Source organism: Dunckerocampus dactyliophorus, chromosome 4 (assembly GCF_027744805.1).
Source record: "Dunckerocampus dactyliophorus isolate RoL2022-P2 chromosome 4, RoL_Ddac_1.1, whole genome shotgun sequence".
Classification (NCBI taxonomy): Eukaryota; Metazoa; Chordata; class Actinopteri; order Syngnathiformes; family Syngnathidae; genus Dunckerocampus; species Dunckerocampus dactyliophorus.
Window position 1 is genome coordinate 6,733,751 of NC_072822.1, and position 25,946 is coordinate 6,759,696.

At 40.7% G+C, this 25,946-nt stretch overlaps 1 protein-coding gene across 1 annotated transcript in view; it reads right to left on the reverse strand.

Annotated features, from left to right (window-relative positions):
* Positions 1 to 25,946, reverse strand: part of oxct1a (3-oxoacid CoA transferase 1a) — a 56,620-nt gene that overhangs the window by 14,498 nt on the left and 16,176 nt on the right. The window contains exons 8-13 of the mRNA XM_054773015.1: positions 15,498 to 15,605; positions 15,278 to 15,389; positions 14,833 to 14,927; positions 14,328 to 14,376; positions 14,043 to 14,115; positions 11,218 to 11,293 (exon numbers count right to left, since the gene is read on the reverse strand). Of these exons, the coding sequence (XP_054628990.1) occupies positions 11,218 to 11,293; positions 14,043 to 14,115; positions 14,328 to 14,376; positions 14,833 to 14,927; positions 15,278 to 15,389; positions 15,498 to 15,605 (513 nt within the window). The remainder of the gene's footprint in view (positions 1 to 11,217; positions 11,294 to 14,042; positions 14,116 to 14,327; positions 14,377 to 14,832; positions 14,928 to 15,277; positions 15,390 to 15,497; positions 15,606 to 25,946) is intronic.

Sequence of the window (25,946 nt, forward strand, 5' to 3'; positions counted from 1 at the left end):
CTCGCTGCTTGATAACCAGAGGATATATATGCCAAGTGTTGTGCATCATAAGGATACAGACTGCCTCCAGGGAGGCCAGCTGGGTGGGAAAGATATCAACCCAAAGCAGTGGGAGGGTGGCGAGAGAAGCGCGGGGCTAATTTTGATTTAATTTAATATACTGTCACGCATTATGTCAGGGACCGAAAACAACGCTCTAATGAGCTCCCCAAAATCTGTTTAATTAATGAACAGCATCCTATTTTGACATTTTATCTTGTAAAGCAATCCACCCCACCAGCTTTACTCAACTTTGAACCGTGGCTTTTATTTAACAGGCAGCCTCTTTTAACATGATACTGCAGCAGGAAACAGTGTCCTTTTTCACACGATCGATGGTAATGCAATTTCTGACATTCAAAGAGCTGGCTGATGTGTACGCAGGCCCCTCAGGATGACCACGTCTGACCTGATGGTAGCGAGTCTGACTTGTGATGATGAAGACACCTGCAAGCGCACACTCTTCACAGTGACCTGGGCTGCTCTGAATCTGCCTGTGTATGTGCTTATGAACAAATGTGGTGCTTAAGTGTGTCTACCATTGTCAATAACCTGCATTACAGGGAAGACTGGCACTTGCCTGCCTCTGATCTGCAGGCTTTGATTCGAGATCATCATAATCTGCACATACAGTATGTGTCAGGGGTCTATCTTTTGTTAAAGGCCTCCTACTATGCAAAAGTGACTGCCCCTAGAGCTTGTTTATGTGCGCCAATCTATCATCTACTTGTTCTCTCCACTTTTGAGAAAAGAGTCGCTCTCAAATATTCGCTTTTGAAATTGTGGCATTTCAAGACATCTTGAAGGAAAAAACACTTTCCACATAGGCATGATACTGCCTTTGACCCGCCTCTAGATAGATGCCCACCACTTAATAAAAAAGCGGGCTTCGCTACACATCTTGAAATAAAGCCTGGAGCTGTGCCATGACTTGGAGTGGCAAGTTTAATAATTCTGTTTTTGTTCAGCAAATAGGCTAATGTAGCATGATGTTACTGTTAAACTGTAGCTCACATAACGCTGCCAGTGTTGTTAACGTTTGTGTCTGTACGTCGTCGCATGGGATGTATGGCATCTATTATGTTGGATAAGTGCAGAGTTACAGAGTACAGTCACTCGCCACATTGCGGCTCGAATTTTGCGGCTTCACTCTGTTTTTTTCCCCAAAAATTAATTAATAAATCATTCTGTTTCGTGGTTGAATACAGCCTATCATTAGTCAAGAAATAAGCATATTGATGCAAATGTTGTATATTATCTGCCTAAATTAAGCATTGAGCAAAATGGCTAAATGAACTAAAATACAAATACAAGGAAGCCACATTAAAGATGTGAATGTAGTATTCTACATTGGTCACTATGCGTCAGTAATTGTTCGGTGAGACAAGCACCACACTTGAGTGCCGCAACAAGCTTTTATTGCAGGTTTAAATGATCTCACAGCAGGCAAAACAATAATAATAATAATAACATAATAATCATAATAGAATAACAACAACACAGGTTACTGTTGTGGTCGTAATTCAGCTAAAATTCAACTCTGAAAGCCCAACGTCACTTCTTGTTCGCACGTTCAGTAGACATTTATTGCAACACACACAAGCACGAGTCTTATTTATATCTTAAATGATTTATTTTCTCTGATTATATCTACTATATTGGGACCTTGAAAGATGCTTGATAAGGTTTACACGTTTGTTGAAGTCTGTTATATTGTTATTTCTATTTCATATGTATATTTGATAAATTTGTTATTTTATAAATGTAACAGTGCTGGCTGTAAGCTGTTATTTATTAAAGTTGGTTGTTGTTTTGCAATAAATGTCAGAGTTTGTAAAAATGTGTGCCTTTTATTTAAAAAAAGGTGTTCTGAGGTAGGCTATATAACATGGGTAGATATGTATGAACCTTACTTAATGGTACGTAACATTTATTTTCTGAGTGAAAAGTGTGGATTTGAATGTGTGGCTTAACTGTGGTACTGACATGCTTTTGCTTTGATGGCCGGACTATCTTAAAGAGGAAATGTTACGCTGAGTTTTCCTGTGTGATGGGGGGGGGAATTTTTTTTATTTAAATTTTTTTATTTAGATAAACCTAAATATATATACAGCAAATGTGGCATCACTTTCAAGTAATGAATGAAATAGTACCACAACAGGCTGCTGCAAAACAGACAGGAAATAAAGAAATAAAAGTATACATAATTCCCCCCCCTCAAAAAAAGAAGAAAAGAAATGGAAAAGGAAATAATAAACTACTGTAGGTGTTTCCTACAAGATTCAGATCATTAACTGGGTGAGATAGCGCCATGGCTTGTTTTGTCGGAGCTGAACAAAAAAGAAAGCTACATTGTGAAATACGTTTTGCTGACCTTTTCAAACCACTCATACAAAATAATAATGTGGCGCTCACACAGGTCCAAACGACGCTCAGGTCGTTTGTGTGTATGCTGAGACACTTGAAAAATTAAAGGGAACATGAGCTATCGATGTTTCAGTATCGATCTGCACATCACGACTCATTGTGGAGAACGCGTGGAGAGGTGCATGTGATGCGGCTTTCAGGTTGAAGGCGATCGATCTAGCGGCTTTTGCTCGGGTCTGCCGGTGGATCTGCGTAGAGCGGTGTCGGGAGGCCCACTGTCACCAGCAGGTTTCTGGGGGGAGGACTGCTGCGTGCTGGGGAGGACAGCACGGGCTCGGGGACTGATTTGCGTTGAGGCGGGGGTGGCGTTGGTGGCGAGTGACAACAAAAGAGGGAGACAGAGTGGGAGAGAGACTTGTGGCGTGTGTGGCGAGGGAATTGTGGGGCTGTTAGGGTCCGAAAGTGACGAGGACGACTTTAGTGGTTTCAGTTCCCAGGAGGACATGGACAACAATGAATGACTTTTGTGGTAGGCTACTGTTTAACCAGCCGTGTTATACGCACTGTTCAGCTCCGTTTGGAAAAACGCATTTATTTAATTAAAAGTTTAAAAAAAGCTTTCTGTATAACATATTTCTGTGAACTAAATATCTCATGTTACGACGTGGACACCTGCGGCGTATAGACAGGTGCACCTACAGTATATTTACTGGATGTACAAATCTGTTTTTCCCTCTTTAAATTTAGCAGCGGCTTATATACCGGTGCACTCTGTAGGATAATATTGTTGTATGAACTTGTTTAACTTGCTGAGTCAGTAAACCCTTATTACAAGTAGATTATAGAAATACTGTTTTATTAATTTGTTAACTGAATGGATGAACATTTATTTAAGTAGGTTATAGACACGCATAAAGATAAAGTGCATTCACATAATCAGCAGTCAGATATGGTCACGGAATGGGGCAACTGGGCCAAAGATAGGATGTACTATGCTGGGAGTGCATGTGCTATCTTGTGCAGAAAAAGGTGCTTATGAGAGTTGTACCACATCAGCTAAAATGCAATTCTCAGCTGTCATCATCACACACACACACACACACACACACACATCACCGAAGAATGCAAAGGATAAGATATCTTGACGTGGTCTGGGAAAACGCCTATAAAAAGCTAGGAGTCCATCACTCGTGGCGGACTCTCTCTTCTTCTGGTTAGAAAGCCGCAGGAGGACATTAGGAGAGACATATTCCCCTTCGGATATCCAAAGAATGTCAAACTATTCTGTCCGACTTATTTTCAATACATTCTGTAAACCTTGAGTCTTATCCCTTCTCATAATTAGAGATTAAAGAACACGTAAGGGGAGGTAAAATTTATTAAACAGAGTGGTCCTTGAGACCTCTATTAGGTTGCAGAGAATAAAATTTCACTTCCAACAGTTCTATAGTGCTGAAATTATGGCACTTAAAGCCTTAACGAAATAACCTTCCATTTCTGACCAAAGCTTTTCCACAACCTTTGGAGCCCCAAAAATGTTCTAGTCACAGCCATTGCTGTTTAATTAACCTTTAAACATAAACGACTATTGTACAGATAATGAGATCTTCTCCATTCTCTGCATGAAATGTGATTCTCCTGTGATTGCATCAAGTGTAATAACCCTGAGTGTATGATATTGTTATTCATGCAGCTTCATCCAAAGGAAAAACTAGTGTTTCATATACTAATGGCTTACTTTCTTCCATTTCAAATGAATCCTTGCTAAAGGCAGTTATGCTTGTGCTAGTTACAGTAAATAGGCGTGGGGAGAAAATGTTAGCTGTGGCATAATGGCTTTTTGAGTGAGACGTAAGATGTGGGACCGCAGGAGGCTGGATCTGTGGTGCGGAACCCTGATGACACAAGACTTCTGATGGTGAAGTACTGGGATGGCGGCCATCGTGGCATGAGACCGGGGTCAGTCGCCGCTCAACTGGCAAGGCTTTTCTCAGAAGACACTGCTAATGCTTTTCCTTTTAAGAATTTTTGAAGATGAGTCATAGAACGCTAATGGCTGCAAGAGGTCTTCAATTTATCAATACAATATGGGTTAAAGAGGCTCATTTTGAAGCCATGATACAAATGACTTCAGCAGGACATAAGCCAATATAGAACCTTTTTTTTTGTTGTTTTGTTTTGTTTTTGTACCTACAAAAACAGTACCTACAAAACGCATTTATGTTCCATCACTTCGTTTTACTTTTCCATTTGCTTCTGACCTTTTGGAACGAATTACCATATGTTCCAGACTATAAGTTGCACTTTTTTTTCCCAGTTTGGCTGGTCCTGCGACTTACGTATCAAAATATACATATACATACACACACATATTATATATATATATATATATATATATATATATATCCAGACAACCAAAAATGCTCACGCAAAACACATTTTATAGACAATGATTATAGTTTTACATGCAGAAACTCATACAAACATAATTACAAACAACAAACGAATGGGCAACTGAACATTTAACATCACTTTTACCTAGCTTTGCAAAGAGGGAGGGGGAGGAGCCCAAGGTCCTACAATGCGTTGCACGATAACGTGCGAGTATCACAAAATTTGGCCTTGTGCGTGTGATCCAAGATGGTGGCGTAAACAAACCACACCCATTTTTAACGGCATCCAAGCGGGCGAGCACAAGGCAAAATCAGAACCAAACTTGTACCCTTGGGTACAAACCATGATTACTGGCAGAGGTTGCAAAAATGGTGGTAAAACCACAGACTTAAAACATTTCCAATTATAGGTTTTATTGCATCTGGAATGAATGAATGATTTCATATAGGGAAAAAAATGTCAACCATTCCGATGTACAACCCTCTTGGAAGTGTGCAATTATTGAGGCTGCTACAAATCACAGTTTTTACCTGTGGCTTTGTATGCATTTTGAATGGCTCTCTTAATGATGTGTGCTTTGTTTCATGTGGATGAGAGTAGAATTAACCACGGTCCATCCTGAAGCCAAATTGCTGTTTACACAGGCCAGACTGTCTCCTCATCAAAAGCCATTACATCACTCATTGGAGGCAAGAATCATTGGAAGTACAGCAACTGGGCCAAACGCAAAGCTTATCAATACTCGCGCTGGTTTACATTGGATCTTCAGTCGTTCCACCGTTTTCGTGTCTGTTTTTACTCAATCCAGCATGCAAATGCACAGATTTTGGTGGAACCAAACATCTGTAATTCACACTTACAGTTACTGCCGAGTAAAAAAAAAAACAAAAAAAGAAAATCAAGCAGCAGTGGTGTACAAGGCCCTGTACTTAGACGTAAGAGCCGTTACAGTTCCCCTCCCAAACATTCCCCACTTTTCACTAGTCATTAGTCGTCTGGGTAACCAAGGCGCGCAGCAGTCTGTCGCTATGTGATTAAATGGCGAGCCTTTTGTGTCAGACAGCGGTGATTGCCAGAGATGATGACGTGAGAGAGAACAGTCGCTACTGGCCAAGTAGGAACTGTTGGATTGTGAAGCGGGTCATTTTGTGTTATTTCTCCGCCAATATGTACAAGCTAACAAAACACGGATTTGTTGCATTGTCATGGCAATGCAAATATGCATAATAACCTCCATCTTGAGGGAAAAAAATATAATTGCTGTTTAAGGTTCCCATGATGCTTTACTCATGCTTTACTGTATTTTGGAATGTAATGGAACCTCTAAATTTGAAGATCTGGATTTGGGAAACAGTTTTGATTTTAACAGGTTTTTGCCACAATGAGGTTCAAATTTCACGGCTCCACTACGGTACTGCGGTACTGCAGTTTTTCAAATATAATTGAATGTATAAATGATGGTGATGGCGCATATTGTGCATATTTTGGAAGCGTTTTCAAGCATAAAAATGGCTAAATTAACTATAATACAAATGTAAGCCATTAACAAGACGATTTACATTGTGAATGTAGTATTCTACGTTGGTCACTGGGTATCAGTAAATGTTAGGTGAGACAAGTGGAACAACAAGCTTTTATTGCCAATTTAAATGATCTCACACCAGGCACAATCCTAATAACATAATATTAATAATCATCTCAATCATCATCATCATAACAATCGACATTAAACTGCATCCGGACCAGAGAGGAGATGGGTACTGCTGGGCCTACAACCCCAAGATATGCTATGAAAATGCAACCACCAAACAACCCCATACCGGCTTGGCCGTTGCCCGGAACAAGGGCCGCTCTTTCCGTTTCTCACCAGGAGGGAAATAAAAAGTTGGCTACTGGCAAAACAACACATCTACGAGGCAGAAAGGAAGTTGCGATAGCGACTTGGAATGTAAGGACATTGAGTCAAGTGGGCAAGATCAATTAACTATGTCACGAAATGGAGAACTACAAGTCGAAGGTTCTGGGAATATGTGACGCAAGATGGATGAATACTGGAGAATTTATGACAAGAGGATGACCTGGAAAGTATAGTGGAAAAGTTCAACAGCATCATGACTGAAACAGCAGAGGAAGTCCTGGGAAAGCAACGTAAAGCAAAGAAACCATGGGTGACAAGTGAAATCTTAGAGATGTGTGACAAACTAAGAACTTTAAAAAAAAAAAGGTAACATCAAGAGTTAGAAAGGATTACGCAAAGATAAATGGTGACATCAGGAAAGAAATGAACGCAACTAAACAAGCATGAATTGGTAAACAATGTCAGGATATTGAGAGAAATGTGCAAAGGAATAACACCAAGAAAGTGTTCCAAAAGATCTCTCAAAGGATCAGAAAAACATTGCAACCCTGACTGAAGACAAGGCAATACATCAACGTTGGACAGAATACTGTTGTGATTTATACAACGTCTCAGGCAACCCATCTGCTTTGGAAAAAAAAAAAAAAAGAGTCTTTTACTTATGATGAACAAGAGTACCCTATCTTGGCAGAAGTAGAGATGGCAATCAAGGAACTGAAGAGTGGGAAGTCATCTGGAATGGACAACATCCCGGCCGAACTCTTAGAAAGAGGGGGTAACGGCACCATCTAAATGCGTCACAAGATATGCACGATATGCAACATCATTTGAAACCTGGATCCTGGAAGACACCAACAGAAGATAACGGCTTCTGAAATGAGATGTTACCGAAATCTTATGGGCATCGCATACAAAGACCAAATTCGAAACGAGGACATCAGAAATTTTATAACACATCAGATTAGACTGTGATGATCTCTTAACCAGCATAAAGAAAAACGAAAACTCAAATGGTATGGGCACAAGATCAGACTTATGAAAACCATACTGCAAGGAAATGTCAAAAGAAAGAGGAAGAGCGGTTGGCCAAGAAAGAGATGGGTAGACAACATCGAAGAATGGACCGGGATGACGGAGTCTCAGCAAATGGCACACAACCGCCAAGAGTGGAAGAAATTGGTGGACCATTGCAAGAGTGGCACCTTTGCAAGAGTGGCATTCCCTACGACACCGTAAGGAGTTGTGGGAAAAGAAGAATCATCATCATAATAATAACAGACTAATGTTGCGGCTGTAACCCACGAAAGCTAAAACTCAACTGTGAACCCCCGACGTCACTTCCAAAACACATTTACTGCTACACACACGAGCATGTTGGGTAATGTGTTATTTAATGTCTAGAAGGCTTTGATGTTAAAAACGGTATTGAGAAGATCGTAAACAGGTTGTTTACACCATAGATATAAAAACATCCCATTTATAAAAAGGAATTCTACTTTGCGGAAATTCACTTATCATGGTCACGTCTGGAACCAATTAACCGCAATAAACGAGGGATTACTGCATTGCCTGATGTGCCAGTCGTCTCTGGATAGATAACTTTATTAAACTCCAAGATACGTTAACGGGTTCAGCATATAAAGATAGGTAGAATGAAGGCATGCTTTCAAAAAGGTGAGGTTGCGTCACAGATATTCCACACATTTCACTTATGAATAATTATATGTACAATCTAAAAGGCAAGCCAGCAAATTGATGAGTGCCCTTTAAGGTAAAGCAAATACAACGGTGCTACCTGCTACCAGCCAAAGACACACTACACAAGTTAGGTATTATCTATTAACTACCTGGTGTAACTACCTAGTGTAACTGTTATGGGGTTTAGGGGCAGACCGTATTGGTTGATTTGCCAGGTGGGAGGATTGATGTGATATGGCTTATCACCAGAGCCATATTACAAAAAGTTCATCTGGAACCATACCTGGGCTGCATGTGAGTGAGGTTAATGTAGTCAAAACTTACAATTAGTTTCATTAAAACAGGTTAAAGGGGAAACCATCCTAAATGACCGTTTGATCAACTATTATGTCAATATTCGCCATACATGTCAAGCAATAAGTAAATACAAACGACAGCATGTCAAAAATGTTGTCATTCAAAGGTAAAAACCCAGCAGGTGCTAGTCAAGTGCAGCGGGGGGCGTGAATATTTTTATTCTGTTTGAACTGTTGGGTGCCGAACCCCCACATTTAAGGAGAGCTTGATCATGCTCCAAGAGCTCACTGGTAAAACAAGCAGAGCAAATCCTTTACTCTACTACAGCCACTTTCTCTCAAGCCATTGTTGATCCAGATGTTTCAGCATGAGTGGAGATGTAAAAGCATTTCAAAGCCCTGAACTGGAAAACGTGCATCTGCATTTGCATATTGAGAGCATTCAAAATCTAAATCACACAGAGAGCGCTGCATCCCCAACTCCTACGTTAAAACATTTCCAATTTCACGCTAAGCGCCCATCTTTAGATAGTGAGTCATTTTCATTATCGCAGAATGTGGGGATTGTAATTTGCTTCATCCACCCTTTCAAAAGAGGGGATAATGAGGATTGAGGCGTACTGTAGGTGAGGACGGTGGTGTGCAAGTCCGCTGTCTAACGGCAGTATGGCCAAACAAGGTAACCATTGAGTAAAACCTATATTGCAAAATCAAGTACTACTCTGCTATATAAGAATGACCATAAAAAAACAACCTGATCTACCACAGTTAGTGGAAAACACATTGCTGTTTGTCTATCTCTTGGCCAATCTTTTACAATAACGCACCGCCTAAAGCAACATGCACACTTTTCAGTCAAGCAGAAAACCGCAATGTGTCTGGGGGGAGTTTGTGTCAAGCCCCCACCCCCATAGGCTTTTTATGGGTTCTTGACCTTGGCAATCACTGAGGAGGGCTGCAGCTACTGTGGCCCAGAGTCCAGTTGACCTGATCAAACATCTTGCTCAAATCTCAACCCCACTCATTACACTGTAAGCACCACTGTAAGTCCATCCCCAGAGAAGAACACTCAGCCATGTTCTAGTGGGAGTAAGCAACATCTACAGGCATGTCGGCTAGCTTGCATTTGTATGGCAAGAAATCCTAACAGATTGAATTGGCCAATAAAAACAGAGTTTACTGTTAAATGTGAAATCTTGAGGAAAATGAAATAATGCGAATGAAATGATGTCATCGTGACGAGAAGGAACGTTTGTGTGGGGAAGTATTTTATCGACGGACCACTCAATCGTGGTGGGATCGCATCACAATCACCAACCCTCTCCCGAACTGAACATATCAAAATGGTGGCAAAAAAACTTGTAAAGTCACTTGGAGCATAAATGGAAGCTAGCGGGATTAGCTTGGTTCAACAGAGAATACATACATAAACACACAACACACTGCCGGCCTTCAAAATAAGTGTTTGATGCATCTCGTCGAATTGTGTAAACAAAATAAATGTGTTTTAAAAATATCTTCCATTAATAACGCGATTGGAATTACATCAGTGAATAAATCTTCCTTAACCACAAGCATGGGCATTACAGTGTGTTGAAAATTTTGCAATGTGTGCAGAGGTTGACATCCCATTAGAAAAGTTAGCCAGGCTGCATGAACCAATGATGTATTGCATTAATGAATGTAAGGATTTGCATTTAATTAATGGACATTTTATTCATTAACCCAAATAGCAAACACACTCTATGATGGTAAAATAAGTGTCAAAGGTAAAAAAAAAATGAAATTCAAAAAAATTAAAAATGGAAAAAACTGAATTTGGCAAAAAATAAAAAAGATTTTATGATGCCCTACAGATGTTAGCTAACGAAGAACTGCTTTCTGTTCTGCAGGTGCATAGATGAAATTCATCCTCAAATAGGTCTATCTTGTTGGAAGAGAACTAGATCAAAACTCTTGAGTACGGTACAGGTAAGTTCTGGTTGTTCTCCATGTCACCCAGTGTATCATACATGAAGTGACCGATATGTAGACTGCCCAAGCACCAAGGAAATATCAGTTAATCTGTCTCAACCAGGTGTTCCCATTGGACGCTATCTGGGTCGTCCATCCATCAAGTGCCCTTGTAGAGGAGCACCTACGAATCGGATCATTTTAAGGAAAGTGCACTGTGCAGTCTTAATTGGCTGAATGTTTGACACAAAGTCTTCCCTTCGGTACACAAGAATTTTCCCCAGGGACTTGGTACCACAGAAGTCAAGTGTACATTTAAGGTCACATGTAAATGTCCCGGTCTCCCAAACATATGGCATTACTGGGATTACTCTAAAGACATGAACAGTCCTCCTTGGATTTACTGTAAATACCTGAACACCAAATACTCCTACGGTTCAGGGACTACTTCACTACCAATCCCAGACAGACTTCATGAGCAGTCTCAGTTTGGTACACATTTTATTGCATTTCCAAATGTGTAGGGCCTGCTTGGAATTGTCCTAACTTTTCCTCACTATTCAGCGCGACTGCCTATTGTTAAGGACAGTGCATCATGAAAAACAAACTTACCGGGATCATCCAGTTGGCTAGGTCTCCATACTTTGACACCTGCATGGCCCCCAGCATTGTCAGGTTGATGTGACCGCTGAAGCAAGACAACAGAAGACAGCTGTCAACGTCTGAATCGGAGCACTTGAATAATATCTCTCTATTACTGTCATCTGATGAAATCCAGATTTTTTCATATTCTTTTACGCATAAAAATGGTTGCGGTATGTACTCACTTTAGTGAGACAGTACAGTACATGCAGACACACTACCGGTCAAAAGTTTCAGAACACTCCAATTTGTCTGGAGGACAAACCTACATTTTTAAGTGTTAAGGTTAAGGTGTTGCATTGTTAATTCCCTTTTTTCTTGCCATTTTTGCAGCAACAAAATTACTTTCTCCAGTACAATGCTGTTCAACTGATGTTCACAAGGGTATAGTACACAGTGTTTTCCGAACACTGTTTTTATGCAGACCGAGGAAGTAGTAAGTACTCCAGAACTTGGAACACCTGTAGGAATTATTTGCACCAACGGCCAAGGCTTGATCAACCTCCATTTCTGCAGAACAGCTTTAAATTGTTGACCCATTTTGTGTTGCCCGAAACAGGCCTTTTTGTATAATTCTGAGATACACATTTATATTTTTCAGTTTTGGGTAACCTTACCTTTTTTTTTTTTTTTTTTTTTTTTTTTTTTTTTTTTACCTCTGGCACTTCACCACTTACCTCTCTACCATTTCAAGCTATTCAAGAATGACTTGAATTTCAATAAATAACTGGAAAAAATGGGGTGTTGTAAAACTTTTGACCGGTAGTGTTTGCCCATTAAGGTCATTTTCAATATACAGTATTCTTTATTGTGTATCTTTAGTGTTAGTGTATCTTTAGGTTTAGTGTATTTACCTACATCTCTTAAGAAACACTTACCTAGAGTGTGTTCCATCTGCTGGAATTTTTGCACGTGATCAGTTCGCACAAATGCATGCATAGTTTACTAAACAAACACCACCAAAGGCTCCCTTTATCGTCCACAAGCTGCAGTCATCCTTCATGTGTGTTTTACGTTTGAAAAGTGCTTGTCGTAAATTTTCGTTTACATTTTACATTGCATGTAGTTCACCGCCGCTTTCATTGAGGACATTGGGGAACTATTGATAGAGACCTATAGCGGTGATTTTTGTTGGTAAATGAAAGACTTGGTCTCACACACACACACACACACACACATACATCTCTGTCAGTGTAAACAAGGAAGTGAGGATGTGGGTGGGCGATGCAGGGATTACAGGGATACATTTGATTGATTAGACCAGGGGTCTGCAACCCTTTTCAACTCCTTCATCCTTCTGCTGTGGCTCCAGCTGGTTTATGGTTCTGTGTAGTGACAACTTTGTGTTATCTGACACTGTCATGAGCCTTTCCAAGTTGCCCACCAAAGTGCTAGAGGCAGTGTTTTCTGATAAGTCAACTCGGTGAGAAACCATGATGCCTAAAGCAACTAAAGCTACACGGAGAGTGGTACTGGAACTGGAACTAATCAGTGTGTAACAACGCTTTTATTGCAAATTTTGATCCAAAATCGGTGGAGAAGGCTTAAGAAACCTGACTAATTGCCCAGCGACGTCAGGTGTGGCTCGCCACTCCACCAGGAGGTACAGGAAAACAGAAAAGGAACGTGACAATACACTATATACAGTATGTAGCATTACCTTCAATTTAGTGGTCAAATAGGCTCTGTGGCTCCAAGTGGGTTTTAATTTGGTAGAAATTGGCCCAAATGACTCTTTTGATGCTAAAGTTTGCCGATTCCTGGGTTAGACAGTTTAAGTACATGCTTGAGCGCTCCTCAGGGACAAACTTGACTGGCAAAAATGGCAATGATTGGCTAAAATGTGTAGGGAACTTGCGAGGATTGGAGGAGATTGCAAGGGATTGCTTGAATTTGCATGAATTTGCATGAATCGGTGTGATCGAAACATCGCAAAATTCTGGAGGGTTTGACAAACTTGTCTACAGGTAAACCTTCCATTGCTTTATGCACTGATAAAGTACCCACTGAGATCTTGAAAAGGTCACAATGTTTATTTTACAGCCCCTTTGTTAGACAATATTGTCACTGTGTCATTTGGACAATAAAAGTAAGTTATCTTTTAGTGACTCCTTTTAGTCAAGCCCCATAAGTCATGCACACAGGCATAGGCTATGGTTCAATGTGTGGTCGTTGCCAGTGTGACTGGACAGTGCTATTTATGAGCATTATTGGATTTCCAATGGGTGGACACATACAACTGATGCGAGAGCAGGTGGGCAATCTCACACAGCTGGCAAATCAATAAGACACCAAGGACTTGGAGAATATTGGCAAGGCTGATGTGTGGTTGTCTATGTTACAAAAGCTATCTGTAATATACCGAGTTAGTAAACTAATGGCTGTGTCCTATGGTTAAATTGTGTCTACATCCAAACTAACGTTATGAAAAAATATATTGCATTGACTGAAATGTGCTGTATTATCATATATATGAGCATATGAGGCTTAAATGCCTTGAGGTTTTTTATTTTAAAAATTCTCACAGGATTTTTTTGTTTTCAGAATTGCGTGGGGGGCTGCATCAAATGCATTTGAGGGACTAACAGCATTAGGCCTGTGGGCCACAGGTTTCCCAACCCTGGTGTACAACAGGCATACAGTCATACATTGAGCAGATTGTGTTCAACTTGCAAAGTTCCACTGCACTTTTAAATTGAGGAGAATTTGGCATTATCAGCAAGTACAACTAAGCAGTCGGTCAAGCTCGCACATGTCACACATCTGATTTTCACTAACTACTTTCAAAGTCTTACCCTCGGATCATAGCAAATGACTCATCGCTGGAGAAATAGGCAGCTCCAGGGAGCACCGTGACAGTCTCCTTGCCTGCAGAACATCAAAAATAAAAGGATTATTTAATAATGTAATGGACTAAATATATGACTACTTAGCATTGCAATGAATCACGCATTAATGTTAACATTCAAGAAGTGTTCATGTTCATGTTCATGATCATTTGACTGTTGCTTTAATGAATCATTGTGTTTAAGGCTTTGACTGCATTAAATTCAACACTGGTACATATCGATTAGTCTCACCGGCATTAATCAGGTCTGCATCTACTTCAGCGTCAGTGGGGTATGGGCCCTGAGAAGATAAGACCAAGAAACTGGGATGTGCACACACGCATACAGGACAGCTGGACACAATGAAAATCCTCTGATGACAAGGTGAGACTTTGATTTTCAGGGAGGGGGGGGGAGACTGCCTCGCTTGTTCAAAAACAACAAACTGGCACTCGTAATTAAAAGAAATTTTGACAAATCAGGCACCGACACGAACGCCTACACTCTCCTGTCAACACAAGTTGATTAGAGAGTCATTCCATCGCAGCACCAGCAGCATTATTTTCCTGAGACTCAGACAGAAAATAATAGAAAATAAATAGAAAAATGAGGAAAATGAGTCTAGCCTCCACTACAAGTTACATATCAAATTGATCTGAAATGAAGGCCCCTCATGGCTATTATTCCTGCTCCCTGCAGAGAGCTGCAGTAAATTCCATTTTAAAAGCTTGAAACACGAGATTCTTAGGCATCTTACCAGTCCTAAAATGCCATTTTCGCTTTGCAGATGCACGGTGATGTCTGGTTTGATGAAATTGCTGGCCAACATGGGGATGCCAATACCGAGGTTAGCTGGTCAGCGTTTCGTCAAGGATGAGATCTGGAATCTTGCATTGAAAAATAATTTGAAGATGATAACAAGGGAAAATTCTATTCCCACAAAATTGGAAGCATAGAACGGGTAAAATGGCCAATAAATATGTAGGGCGGAAAGGTGGGGGCGGGGGATGGACTAAGAGTCCTCATTCAATACCCTGATTGACTAATCCATTAACATTTATGGTGTCCATACAATGTAGTTGTGCTACAGATAGTTAATTAATTATACAAAGGCTTCCTTTCAATTCAATTAAACTGGAGTGACACCAACCATGCTGGCATACAAAATTAGTGCATTGCTTGACAACTTGGGAAAAGGATACCATACATCCCATCCTCAAACTCCAGAGCTGCACGGCGAATTATCCTTTCCCGGACAATATCAGAATCCTTCTTTGGTTTGGGCTTCTCTTGGGTTTTCTTTACTGTGCGTTTCTGGAAACAGTCAAAGGGGTCATATTAAACCCTGGAAGGCAAAGTCTTATATTTACTTGTTTTTTGGTTTTCTGGTAAATAAAGTAGTATCGTTCAAATCCTTGGTACCTCAATTCTCTTTTCATAGCTGCCTCCCTGGACAACCCTGTGAACGTAAATGCTGGGGATGTGGATGTCCTCTGCAGCAAAAGTCCCAACGTCCACCACCTCTTCTACCTGGAAAAAGTCACAAATGTCGAAGAGTTCAGTGCATAAGGGTATTTTTACACCGAAAGAAAGGATAATAGTGTACATCTGGTTGTGATATGTTTTGCGTACTTTCCATTAAATTCCCCTTTGTCTGTTGACCAGTGACTGCTGCAATGTGTCTAGCTCAACCCTTTTAGTATCAAACACCGGTTGGTTCATTAACAGAGGAGGGATGAATTGTCCAAGGACCTTGCACACTGGTGGGAAATTTAACTTCTCCGGATTATGTATTTTGGTACCTTTTGAAAATGGAAAGAGTGTAGTAATATATGCAAAACAACTTCAGTCATTAATCAAAAAATATATTTTTACATGACTGTTAGTGATGTTTGTGGCGCCCCGTGTAGTTTGTGTGTGCTCAAAATGCTTTGAAAGACATTGTTCAGTCCAATTTGTCTTATTTGAGAATATACTGTTAAAAATAAGCATCACATGACTTGTACTTGTATTCATCAAAGAGTATGGCAATTCTTATTCTGATTATGATGCTAAAAATGCAAGTTTTTCAAACCTCTGTTATAAATATGATGCAAAATTGACTTGTGATGCTGATGTGATGTGACGAAGAGACTGAAATGAGAGAAGACCACTGGTATGTACCAACTATTGTTGTGCCTAAGTTACAACTATGCTTAGTCTTGAGTCGGAATTTGATCCTATTTCTTGTTGATTCAAGGTTATTAACCTAACAAGCTCCTCTAAATAGTTGAAGTGTGAAATAAACTGGAGAAAATCTACTGGAGTTGAGTTGATAAAGCGTCCGACGATTTTCTCTGCCTTTTCAAGCGCAGACTGGCTCAAGTCCAAAAGAACCTGACAGACATGCTAGCATACATATAATACAGATGTCTTTAACGTTTTCTAATCATGAGACAAATATTCAATGACTTATGAGCAATTAGTTGCTAAGTCCCACCAAATTTTGTGTTGATTCAGGTGAACACTTGAATCGGGCATTGAATCGATCGCAACTGGGCTGTTTGGGTTGTCTTTGAAGATGTTCTGCTTTTTATCCAAGCAGGCTTCATCAGTTTGACAGAGCTGTACTACCTGGTCAGACGAGCGTTTGTCCACCTAGTCATTGAGCATGAACTGATGCAGCCTGCTCAGATGATAAGCGAAACATCTTCTATGGCAGCCTGAATAGTCCAGCTGTGATCGATTCAAAGCCTTGAGAATACAATGACCTGAATGAATGACAATATTCACAGGCCTGTTCGGGTAAACACCCTAAAGTTAGAGTGAGTGTTCTGCAGAGTGCATTGAGATATGAGAAACTAAAAGTCAAGCTGACTTATGAGGCATGTTTTGACAAATTTTCACCCTTTTGTGTGGAGCGGTAGAAGTTTAGGAGTAGAAGAGTTAGCTTACACAAAGCAATACATACAATAATATGAACGCAATAGCCCATGGGGTGTAATGTAGAGCTTTGCAGTGGAAATTAGTCTTACATGTCACTAAAGAGCTTAGCAAATATAAAATGATGCTACAGTTTGTGTTTCTCCAGGGAAACGACCAATATTTTGTCAGAGAAGGCATTGGAGAATGCCACTATTATCTAACAACTCTAGTGTACAAACTGCACCTGAAGCAGGTTTGCTTGACTGGAAAACTGAAAAGGATCAAACACCGAAGACCCACACAATTGCACCACATCACACACACGCACACGCACAAACACACACAGTTGATGGAGACCCCAAGTGGCAGAAGTGAGTTCAAGAAGGTCTTTTCCCAGAAAGGGACACTGATTTGAGTGGAGTTGGGTCAAGGCGATACAAGTCCAGACACGAATGCACCTGCTCCTTTCTCCTTTGGTAATTTTGTTTGAGATGGAGCCTCAGCACGTACGGCCACTTACGGGGGGGCGACTCTTACTAATAATATATAGGTTTAAATAAGCGTACACCCCGGTTAGTGTGTTTTTCAGTATACATCAAAAATGTATGCCAAAAGTTTGCTTCAGGTCACTTACATTTTCTGGTTAGTTGGGGTCTTGTCTTATTAATACACTGTGTGAGTCCAAATGTGTTCTGAATGTATTTTTAACCACAAGTCATCTCTGTGACCTGTCTGTGATGTCATCAGCGGATGACTACTTTTTTGTGAACTAACACGGTCACACCGCAAGACTCTGCTTATTGCTTTGATCACGGCTGCAAAATAACCCACAATAAAGCCAAAGAAAGATGCAAGTGCCAGCATCTTGATAAAGGTGAGAAACAACTGAAATCACGAGTTCAGGATAAAAGTGACGTTAAACGTTTTATTTATCTCTTCAGTCTTTTACATGCATTTCAAATTGTTTTTTGCATGTAAAACTAGAATAACGTCCATCCATCCATCTTCTATGCAGCGTATCCTCATTAGGGTCGCGGGTATGCTGGAGCCTATCCCAGCTGACTTCAGGCGAGAGGCGGCATACACCCTAGACTGGTAGCCAGCCAATCGTAGGTCACATATAGACAAACAACCATTCACGCTCACATTCATACCTATGGACAATTTAGAGTCGCCAATTAACCTAACAAGCATGTTTTTGGAATGTGGGAGGAAACCGGAGTACCCGGAGAAAACCCACACACGCACGGGGAGAACATGCAAACTCCACACTGAGATGTCCAACGGAGATTCAAACCCAGATCTTCACATCTTCCTGATCTCCTGACTGTGCGGTCACTAGAAAAATGTGTTTTGTGTTAATATTTTTGGGTGTCTGCAACAAATTCATTGAATTAACATTATTCTTATGGGAAACATGCTTTGGTTAGAGTACATTTCAGTTCGTGTCGGATATTCTGGGACAGATTTAATGGCACTAACCAAGGTTCCCCTGCATAAGTAGGAGAAAAGGCGTTGGATGTGCTGTCTTTCTGCTTTGTTGTCTCCCTCTGTGTGTACACACGTGTGCATGAACAAATCACATGGGAGCAAAAGGGGACCTAACCATGACATCATTCTTACCCACCCATCTACTCCCCAATGTAACCTACTTATTCCATTTACATGAGGGGCAAGCAGCCATTCAGCGCAAATTGAATTTAATCCCTCCTTATCTCCACTTCCTCCCTCAACACTCGGCACTGACTGAGAAGAGTCAACAGCAAAGAGCGGATCTTGCCGTTGTCATGGATACACAGGCTTTGGTCGGCGGGTAAGGGAGGGCCCCGTTCAGTCAGGACCATCAAGTCTTTTTCACGTTTCTTTTGATCGGGATACGGTAAATCCAATGCTCGGCCGTGCAAGATGAGATTGGTGGCGGCAGAGAAGTGATAGCGCAGTCCCACACATCCTCCCACGTCTTTCTCTGGAGCTCCGATCCGTCTTTTGTGAGAATTTGCATAGACGCCTTCATCAAGCGAGACTGAGCTCATCACATTTAAAGACTTTAAAATAGGGCAGAGAGGACCAAGGGAGACAATATGGTGACAGTTGAGTCAACATGGTATCACTTGGTCTGTCTTTAACTAAACCACATGTACTTGGCTCCAGCTTCAATTAGCCAAGTCGCAGCACAATAACAAGCTCATACAATTTAAATAAGCGTGTACATAAAAAATAAATAAATAAATAAATAAATAAATCCCCCTTTCATCTGTGAGGTGTGTTCCAGCTGGAACGGTGCGCTCAGATGTAGTTCAGACAGCAGCATCAACACACGTAGAATGGTAAAAGCATTTAGAAAAAAAACAATGAATGATAAAACACACACACAAACAAATGAGCAGGTGTGTGGAGACAGCAAGCAAAAAAAAAGGACGTTCACATTGATATTCCTGTATCTCTGTAACAATTTTCACATCAATGAAAGCAGAATGAGGCATGAAGAGCGTTGACAGGACGATGGGAATCAAAGTGTCCTCCGGAGACGCAACAAGCATTTCTAGAGATTGTGTTTTTTTTTTTTGTCTTTGTCAGTGAGCCTGAGTGGTACAACAGATTCCAAGAATTTACTATTAAGAGTCATGTTTGTAATTTCGTCCTCTGTGACAGGTGAACCACGGTCATTAGACACCATTTGGTGAACCAATACAGGACAAGATAAAAAGTTGTTTTTTTTCCAAACACATTTCACCATAAATAAGCACTCATTGTATATGCAAACATAATGAGGGTGATAAGTGTCATTGGGTTTTACAGGATAAGTAGCAGCCCATTTGTGTTTACCCATGCGAATGTTGCTGTCACAGGGTTCTCCCGCTAGACCCTCAGAGCAGTGAGGAAAAACAATGGCGGAGTCAAAAAAATAACTTTGAGGGTGTTTATTGTGCTCTCCAGTTAAGGCAGGGAGTGAAAAAAAGTGTACAAGAATGTGGACAAAAGTGCAAAAATAGTAAGGAAAAAATATTTACAAAAAATATATACAAAAATATTTACAGCCACTTAATACTACCCTCTTGAAGTCTACTGCCACACTGTTCCAACCTGCTTTGCTGCCAACTCTCCAACCTACTCCCCCCCGAAGTGGTTGGCAAAAGCCTCCTTATATACACCAAGCCCCTCCCACCAGGCAAGGAAGAAAACTCATTTGGAAAAGTTACACAAAACAAATGGGTATATGTTTACAACCACAATTTGCAAAAATGTAAAGAAAATATATCCAAACAAACATCACTGTTACAAAACCAGTAAAACTTTATTTTGCCATTATATAAACAAATTAGAAAAATCCACCCGCTGGCGGAAGTGACGTCATGCAAGTGCCGTCCCTAAGAATGTCTTATAAGACGTCTGATGAAATGTGCCGAGTGTGCCACTCGAACACGCTAAGGTAAGTTTGAAGGCTTTTTTTTTGTTGGAACCAGAAATGGATGCTGTGGATGTAATGCGAGACGGGCTGGAACACCGAGTGCGCAACCTCGGTGTGCTGCTGCGTCGATAAACTGTATGCGGGAACCGGAGCGGAGGTGTATGCATGTACAGTATGTGATGCCATGTGAGTGTGTGTCACTCGCCGCCGATGACAGAATATTTCACAAGACCTCAGTTCAGTCAGTATCAAACTATATAAACAGGAAGTTACGTGAATTACTCCAATCTATTTATTTAACCACGGAGGCTCCTCTAGCCGGTGGGTGTGTGGTCTAAAAAGCAGACAATCACCTGGGTCTCTAATTAGCACCGGGTCAAAAAACACTGGCATTAACAGCTGTGGCTGTAGGCAATGTCCTGGTGGTGATTTTTATTTATTTATTTATTTGTTGTACAGTCTCGTTTATCGTGGTTAATTTGTTCCAGACCTGACTGCAATAAGTGAATTTCCGCAAAGTAGGATTCAATATTAATAAATAAATATTTTTGTAGAGCATAGAAAACCTGTTAATGACTTCATAAATACAATTTTTACCATTATTACAGCCCTGTACACATGAAATAACACCCCTATAGTCATCTTCACACTCTTACTATTCTTTGTTTATACCACATTGCGCAACCCTAATCACTTAAAGGACAGGAGACATGGCTGCCGCTCATAGCATATAGCAAGCTACCGAGCGAACTAGTTAGCTTCCAATTGATTTGTTATAAACTTAAGAAAGGGTGTCAAACAAAGTGTGGAAGAAGGACAATGTAAGAAGCCAAAAACTTACCACTTCCACACAGCACGAGAACTTTTTTTCCCCCATTCTATCATGTTGGACATGCATTACTGACTCCATGCAGCGTAATCTAAGGTAATGTCTCATCAATGTAACATAGTGACGCCCAGTGACCAGAATACTACTTTTCTTTTATTAAATATATTTTTTTTACTAATAATAGAATATAGTCAACCACGAAATAGTGCTAACTACATTTTTGAGAAACTCGATAGAGCGAGGGACGACTGTAGTACTGTTAAGCCAGCCCCATTTGACTGTGCAAACATTGCACCACGTTGTCCGTCCTTTTGAGTTTGAAATAATCCCAAACTTTTGACAGCTTCTGTCATTTCCTTTGGGCCCTTTCCCCCTCGTTGCTGTTTTCATTTGAGCCACCCCTGTCCTTTCTCCACAAAACATGGCACTCACGCCACTCTCATGTGCGCTCAATTGCAGCAGATGTGCGAAAACTATTTCCGTGTATTTTAAGTTCCAGTCACTCTGGATTGTATCTATTTTTATTAGTTACACTCATTAGTTACTCATTAGTTACACTCATTAAATGAACCATCGAAGCACAGAATAGTAATCAAACCTTTTTTCTCATCAAATTCATCAATTTCATCGGTGAATAGTTGCAGCTCTACACCAGACATACTGTATACTTTCACAAACGTGAATGAAGTGGTGATGTCAGAGGTCGTGCTGAAACTTCACTCAAGTGAGAAGGAATCGTCACATCCACAAAGCTGTTCTATCTTGACTTCCAGACCGTGATGCTGACACCAGGTGTCTGCAGCCACCTCTCGTGACTGCATGACGTGCACATGCACGCACGGGTCTGCACTAAAATAACGTTTGGTATTTACTTTTTGGTCACGCGTATTTATGCACCACTTACGCATGTGTTTTAACTGCAGTGGTGGGTAATCACAATACATTTCTTGCGTTATGTCTTCCATTATGAATCGTATTGGCCCGGTTTATGAAGCCAGTGACGAGCCCTGCTGAGTTGCAACATGTAGTGGGAGTCAGAGATGGTGTGGCTGCAGGGGACATCGGGATGGGGTGGGGGGACTGCGACTCTACACTCTCATTATTTCGTGTATTTATAGCCTCCCCCATCTTTCCTCCGAGTGTGCCTGTGTATGTGTGTGTGTGTTTGTGCGCAGGCAATTGGCAACGGCTCTGCTGTCACTTTTGGAGGGTCTCCCGGCTGTCACCTCCTGCATACAATATCTATCAACACGAGCAACTTGTTTCCTCTCAGTGGAGGCTGTATGGTATTGCAAGACATTAAAAGGTCCCCTATTGTACAAAATGTATTTTTTAGCAATGTTCTAATAGTAGTATGTCTCCATAAAGCCTGGTTATGAGCACCAGACTTGAGAAAAATCTATCATATACCTCAGTTTTTGTTCCAGTTTCCGAGAAAGGAAGTGCTTTTGAACTTCCAGGTTTTCATGATGTCATGAAGGGAAAAACGTCTTTCCTCGTGTGTATACACGAATCAATTCATGAAGAACCGCTTTACAAAAAAAGCAGGCTTCGCTACACATCTTAGAATAAAGCCTGGAGCTCTGCAGAACAATCCAACTTCACACACGATAGCTATATGTTTGATCATTTTGTTTTTCTTCAGTGAATAGGCTAAGCTAGCATGATGTTGCTGCTAAAATGTGAGCAATGTAAGCACTGTAGCTCACACAGCTATGTTAGTGTTGCTAAAATTTGAGCCCTCCTGTCCCACTCCTTAATGTTATCCAGTATGTATATGGCATCTATTACGTTGGACAAGTGCAGTGTTACAGTGAATATGTAAAAAGTGGATGAAGTGCACAATAGTGCTTCTAGAAGACCTACACTTTGTCAGTGACAGCTGTGGACAAACAGCTCATTCGCATTAAAGCTACAGACACACAAAACACGTGTTCCCAGTCGGGCTTACTAAAAACATTTTTAAAAAGGAAAACTGCACTTTTTTTGGGAATTTTGCACATCATCCAAAATCCCCATGTGAAACATGATCACACGTCTTTCCCTTTTCTGTGCATTCTGAAGAGAGAAAGCGAGTTAGCATGTGGGAGCAATGCACATAACGGGACTCACCTATTTCGACTATAAAACCCTAAATAAATAAATAAATAAGCCAACAATGTTTCATTTACATAACTGACCTGTATATTAAGCAAGCTACAGCGATATTGTTATTTTAGCAGCTAACACAAAGAAGCATATTTTTCTGGCGTAGCAACACAACGCCTCGCTAGTCTCATCGCCACTCTCAACGCCTCAGGCCACTACCGAGAGGTAACACTAACTACTGGAGCTGCTGCTGTGCTGTTTGTGAGTTTGGAAAAGTCAACGCTAGGTTAGAAACCATGCCTCACACGTGTACTGTAGAAGGTTGTGGCAATAAGCCCAAAAGTTGGTCAAAACTATGAGGTTCCACACGCTACCAATTAAACATAGGGACAAAATGAAACAGTGAATACTGGCACTCAACTAAGACCCGACAACATCGCTACGAAGACTGGACAAGATGCTCGTTTGCTCTCAGCGTGTTTTACCTAGGAACTAATTCACCAGCTCAACGGGGAGCACAAGTCTTGTGCTGAAAAATACAGCCATTCCATCCGTCGGCATCCCAATGAGAGCGGACACTGGAAGTGATTGTTTTCATTACAGTTATTTTGTCCATGAAACGTTTTGCACTAGTGCTGCATGATAACGCTATGAGAATGCCTGTGTTCACCATAGTTGGATCTGCCTAGCACCCAGCAACATTATTCTCTGCCTGGGGGAAGGGGACATCTAAGCTGATAACCTGTAGCTCATCCTTCGTATAGTCAGGCTCAAAAAGATAAGGTCCTGGATCCTCATTTGTCGTTGGCGGCGGCTCTCACAATGTCTGCCATGATTAGTAATAGCAAACAGACACACTCTATGTTGCTGTTGTTGACTGAAGTAGCGTTCGTTAGTTCCGATCTAGGAAAGAAGTTCTGGTAATGTTTAAAATGATCAAAATACGGCAAAATACTATAAGCATGTTATCATGAATGTACCTGTTGATTCATTATCACAGCATGCATATAAAACTATAAAATGTTGTTAGAGGGTTTTTTTTTGCATTGTTAGCTCCCTCATGCTGAAGTATTTACATGTTATCATGAATGTACCTGTCAGAGGTTTTTTTTTTTAAAGAGGGCTTTATAGTCGAAATAGGTGTGTCCCATTACGTGCATCGTTAGCTCCCTCATGCGCCAAGCTAACTCGCTCTTTCTTTAGAAAGCGCAGAAAAGGGAAAGAAACATGTGATCCTGTTTCACATAAGGATTGTGGATTATGGGCAAAATTTAAAAAAACTGCTGTTTTCCTTAATAAATAGGTAGTCTAGTGGTTAGCATGTTGGCCAACACAGTAACAGTCTGGCGATCGGGAAGACCTGGTTTCGATTCTCCCTTGGGCATTTCTGTGTGGAGTTTGCATGTTCTTCCCTTGTGTGGGACTCCGGGTACTCCAGTTTCCTCCCACATCCAAAAACATGCATGTTAGGTTAACTGGCGACTCTAAATTGTCCATAGGTATGTGAGTGTGTGAATGGTTGTTTGTCTATATGTGCCCTGTACCCCGCCTGTCGCCCGAAGTCAGCTGGGATAGGCCCCAGCATGCCCCCACGACCCTAAAGAGGAGAAGCGGTGTAGAAAATGGATGGAGGGATGGATCAACTATTCTGATGACCTGTAAACTTTGAAACTGTGAATGTGAAATACTAATCATTAATATTTACTACTGTAGTTTCAAAGTTTACTATATATATATATATATATTATACTATTACACTATATATTATAGTAAGACGTAGATCATTTTGACATGTAATTTGCATGCTGAAAAAGTGTTTGCACCCCGGATACGCATGCATAATGTAGATAAATACTCATAAATACACAAAAATATATGTTCTCTATGTTTACAGTAGGCGGTAGATCTTTGGACTTTTTAAAAGTAGCTCCCAAACTAATAAGTGTCAGCACCCCTGGTTTACAAAGTAGATGCTTAACAATATTGCAAAGCAATTACACTTCCTGTCCCTCATTCAATATGTGCCATGTGGGAACTCTGCAGTGATGTGCAGTCATGGGAGGCAGGTGAGGCAGAGCCTCACCAGTCATGATGAAAAATGTTTAAAAACGAATGCTGAAAATATAAAACAAAGATTATTTGTCCATTGAACTCTATTCTAAATGTATTTTCTGTCCAAGTCCAATCATTTACCATTTTCTTAAGTAAAAATTGTTGAATTTGTTCATTTCCTGATCCTGAGGCTGCCGCAAGCGTGACTGCCTACCATCAGACTGCACACAGAGTCGGCTCATGGCGCCTGCCAGTTTCTGTTTGTCAGCATGTCACCAGTAATATAATGTTGCAGAAACATTTATTATACACCGTGACTTTCTGCAACCCTTGATCATGTCTTCAACGTAAGTGTGGGTTATTATTCTTGTTAATCAGACAATAAAATACGCAGAAATGTTGTACAGGAGGCACTTGCAGTACCGCTGCATCCTGAAGTGTGGGGCATGCCTGAGCTGTAAAGTGCTTGTCACTGACATCCTTCCAGCGTTTTTTACTTTATTTTTTCAAATGCATTTAATATATTTTTATGCTTTGCGGAATGAATGAATACATTTGACTGTCAAGTTGCAGGGTTACAGTCGTCCCT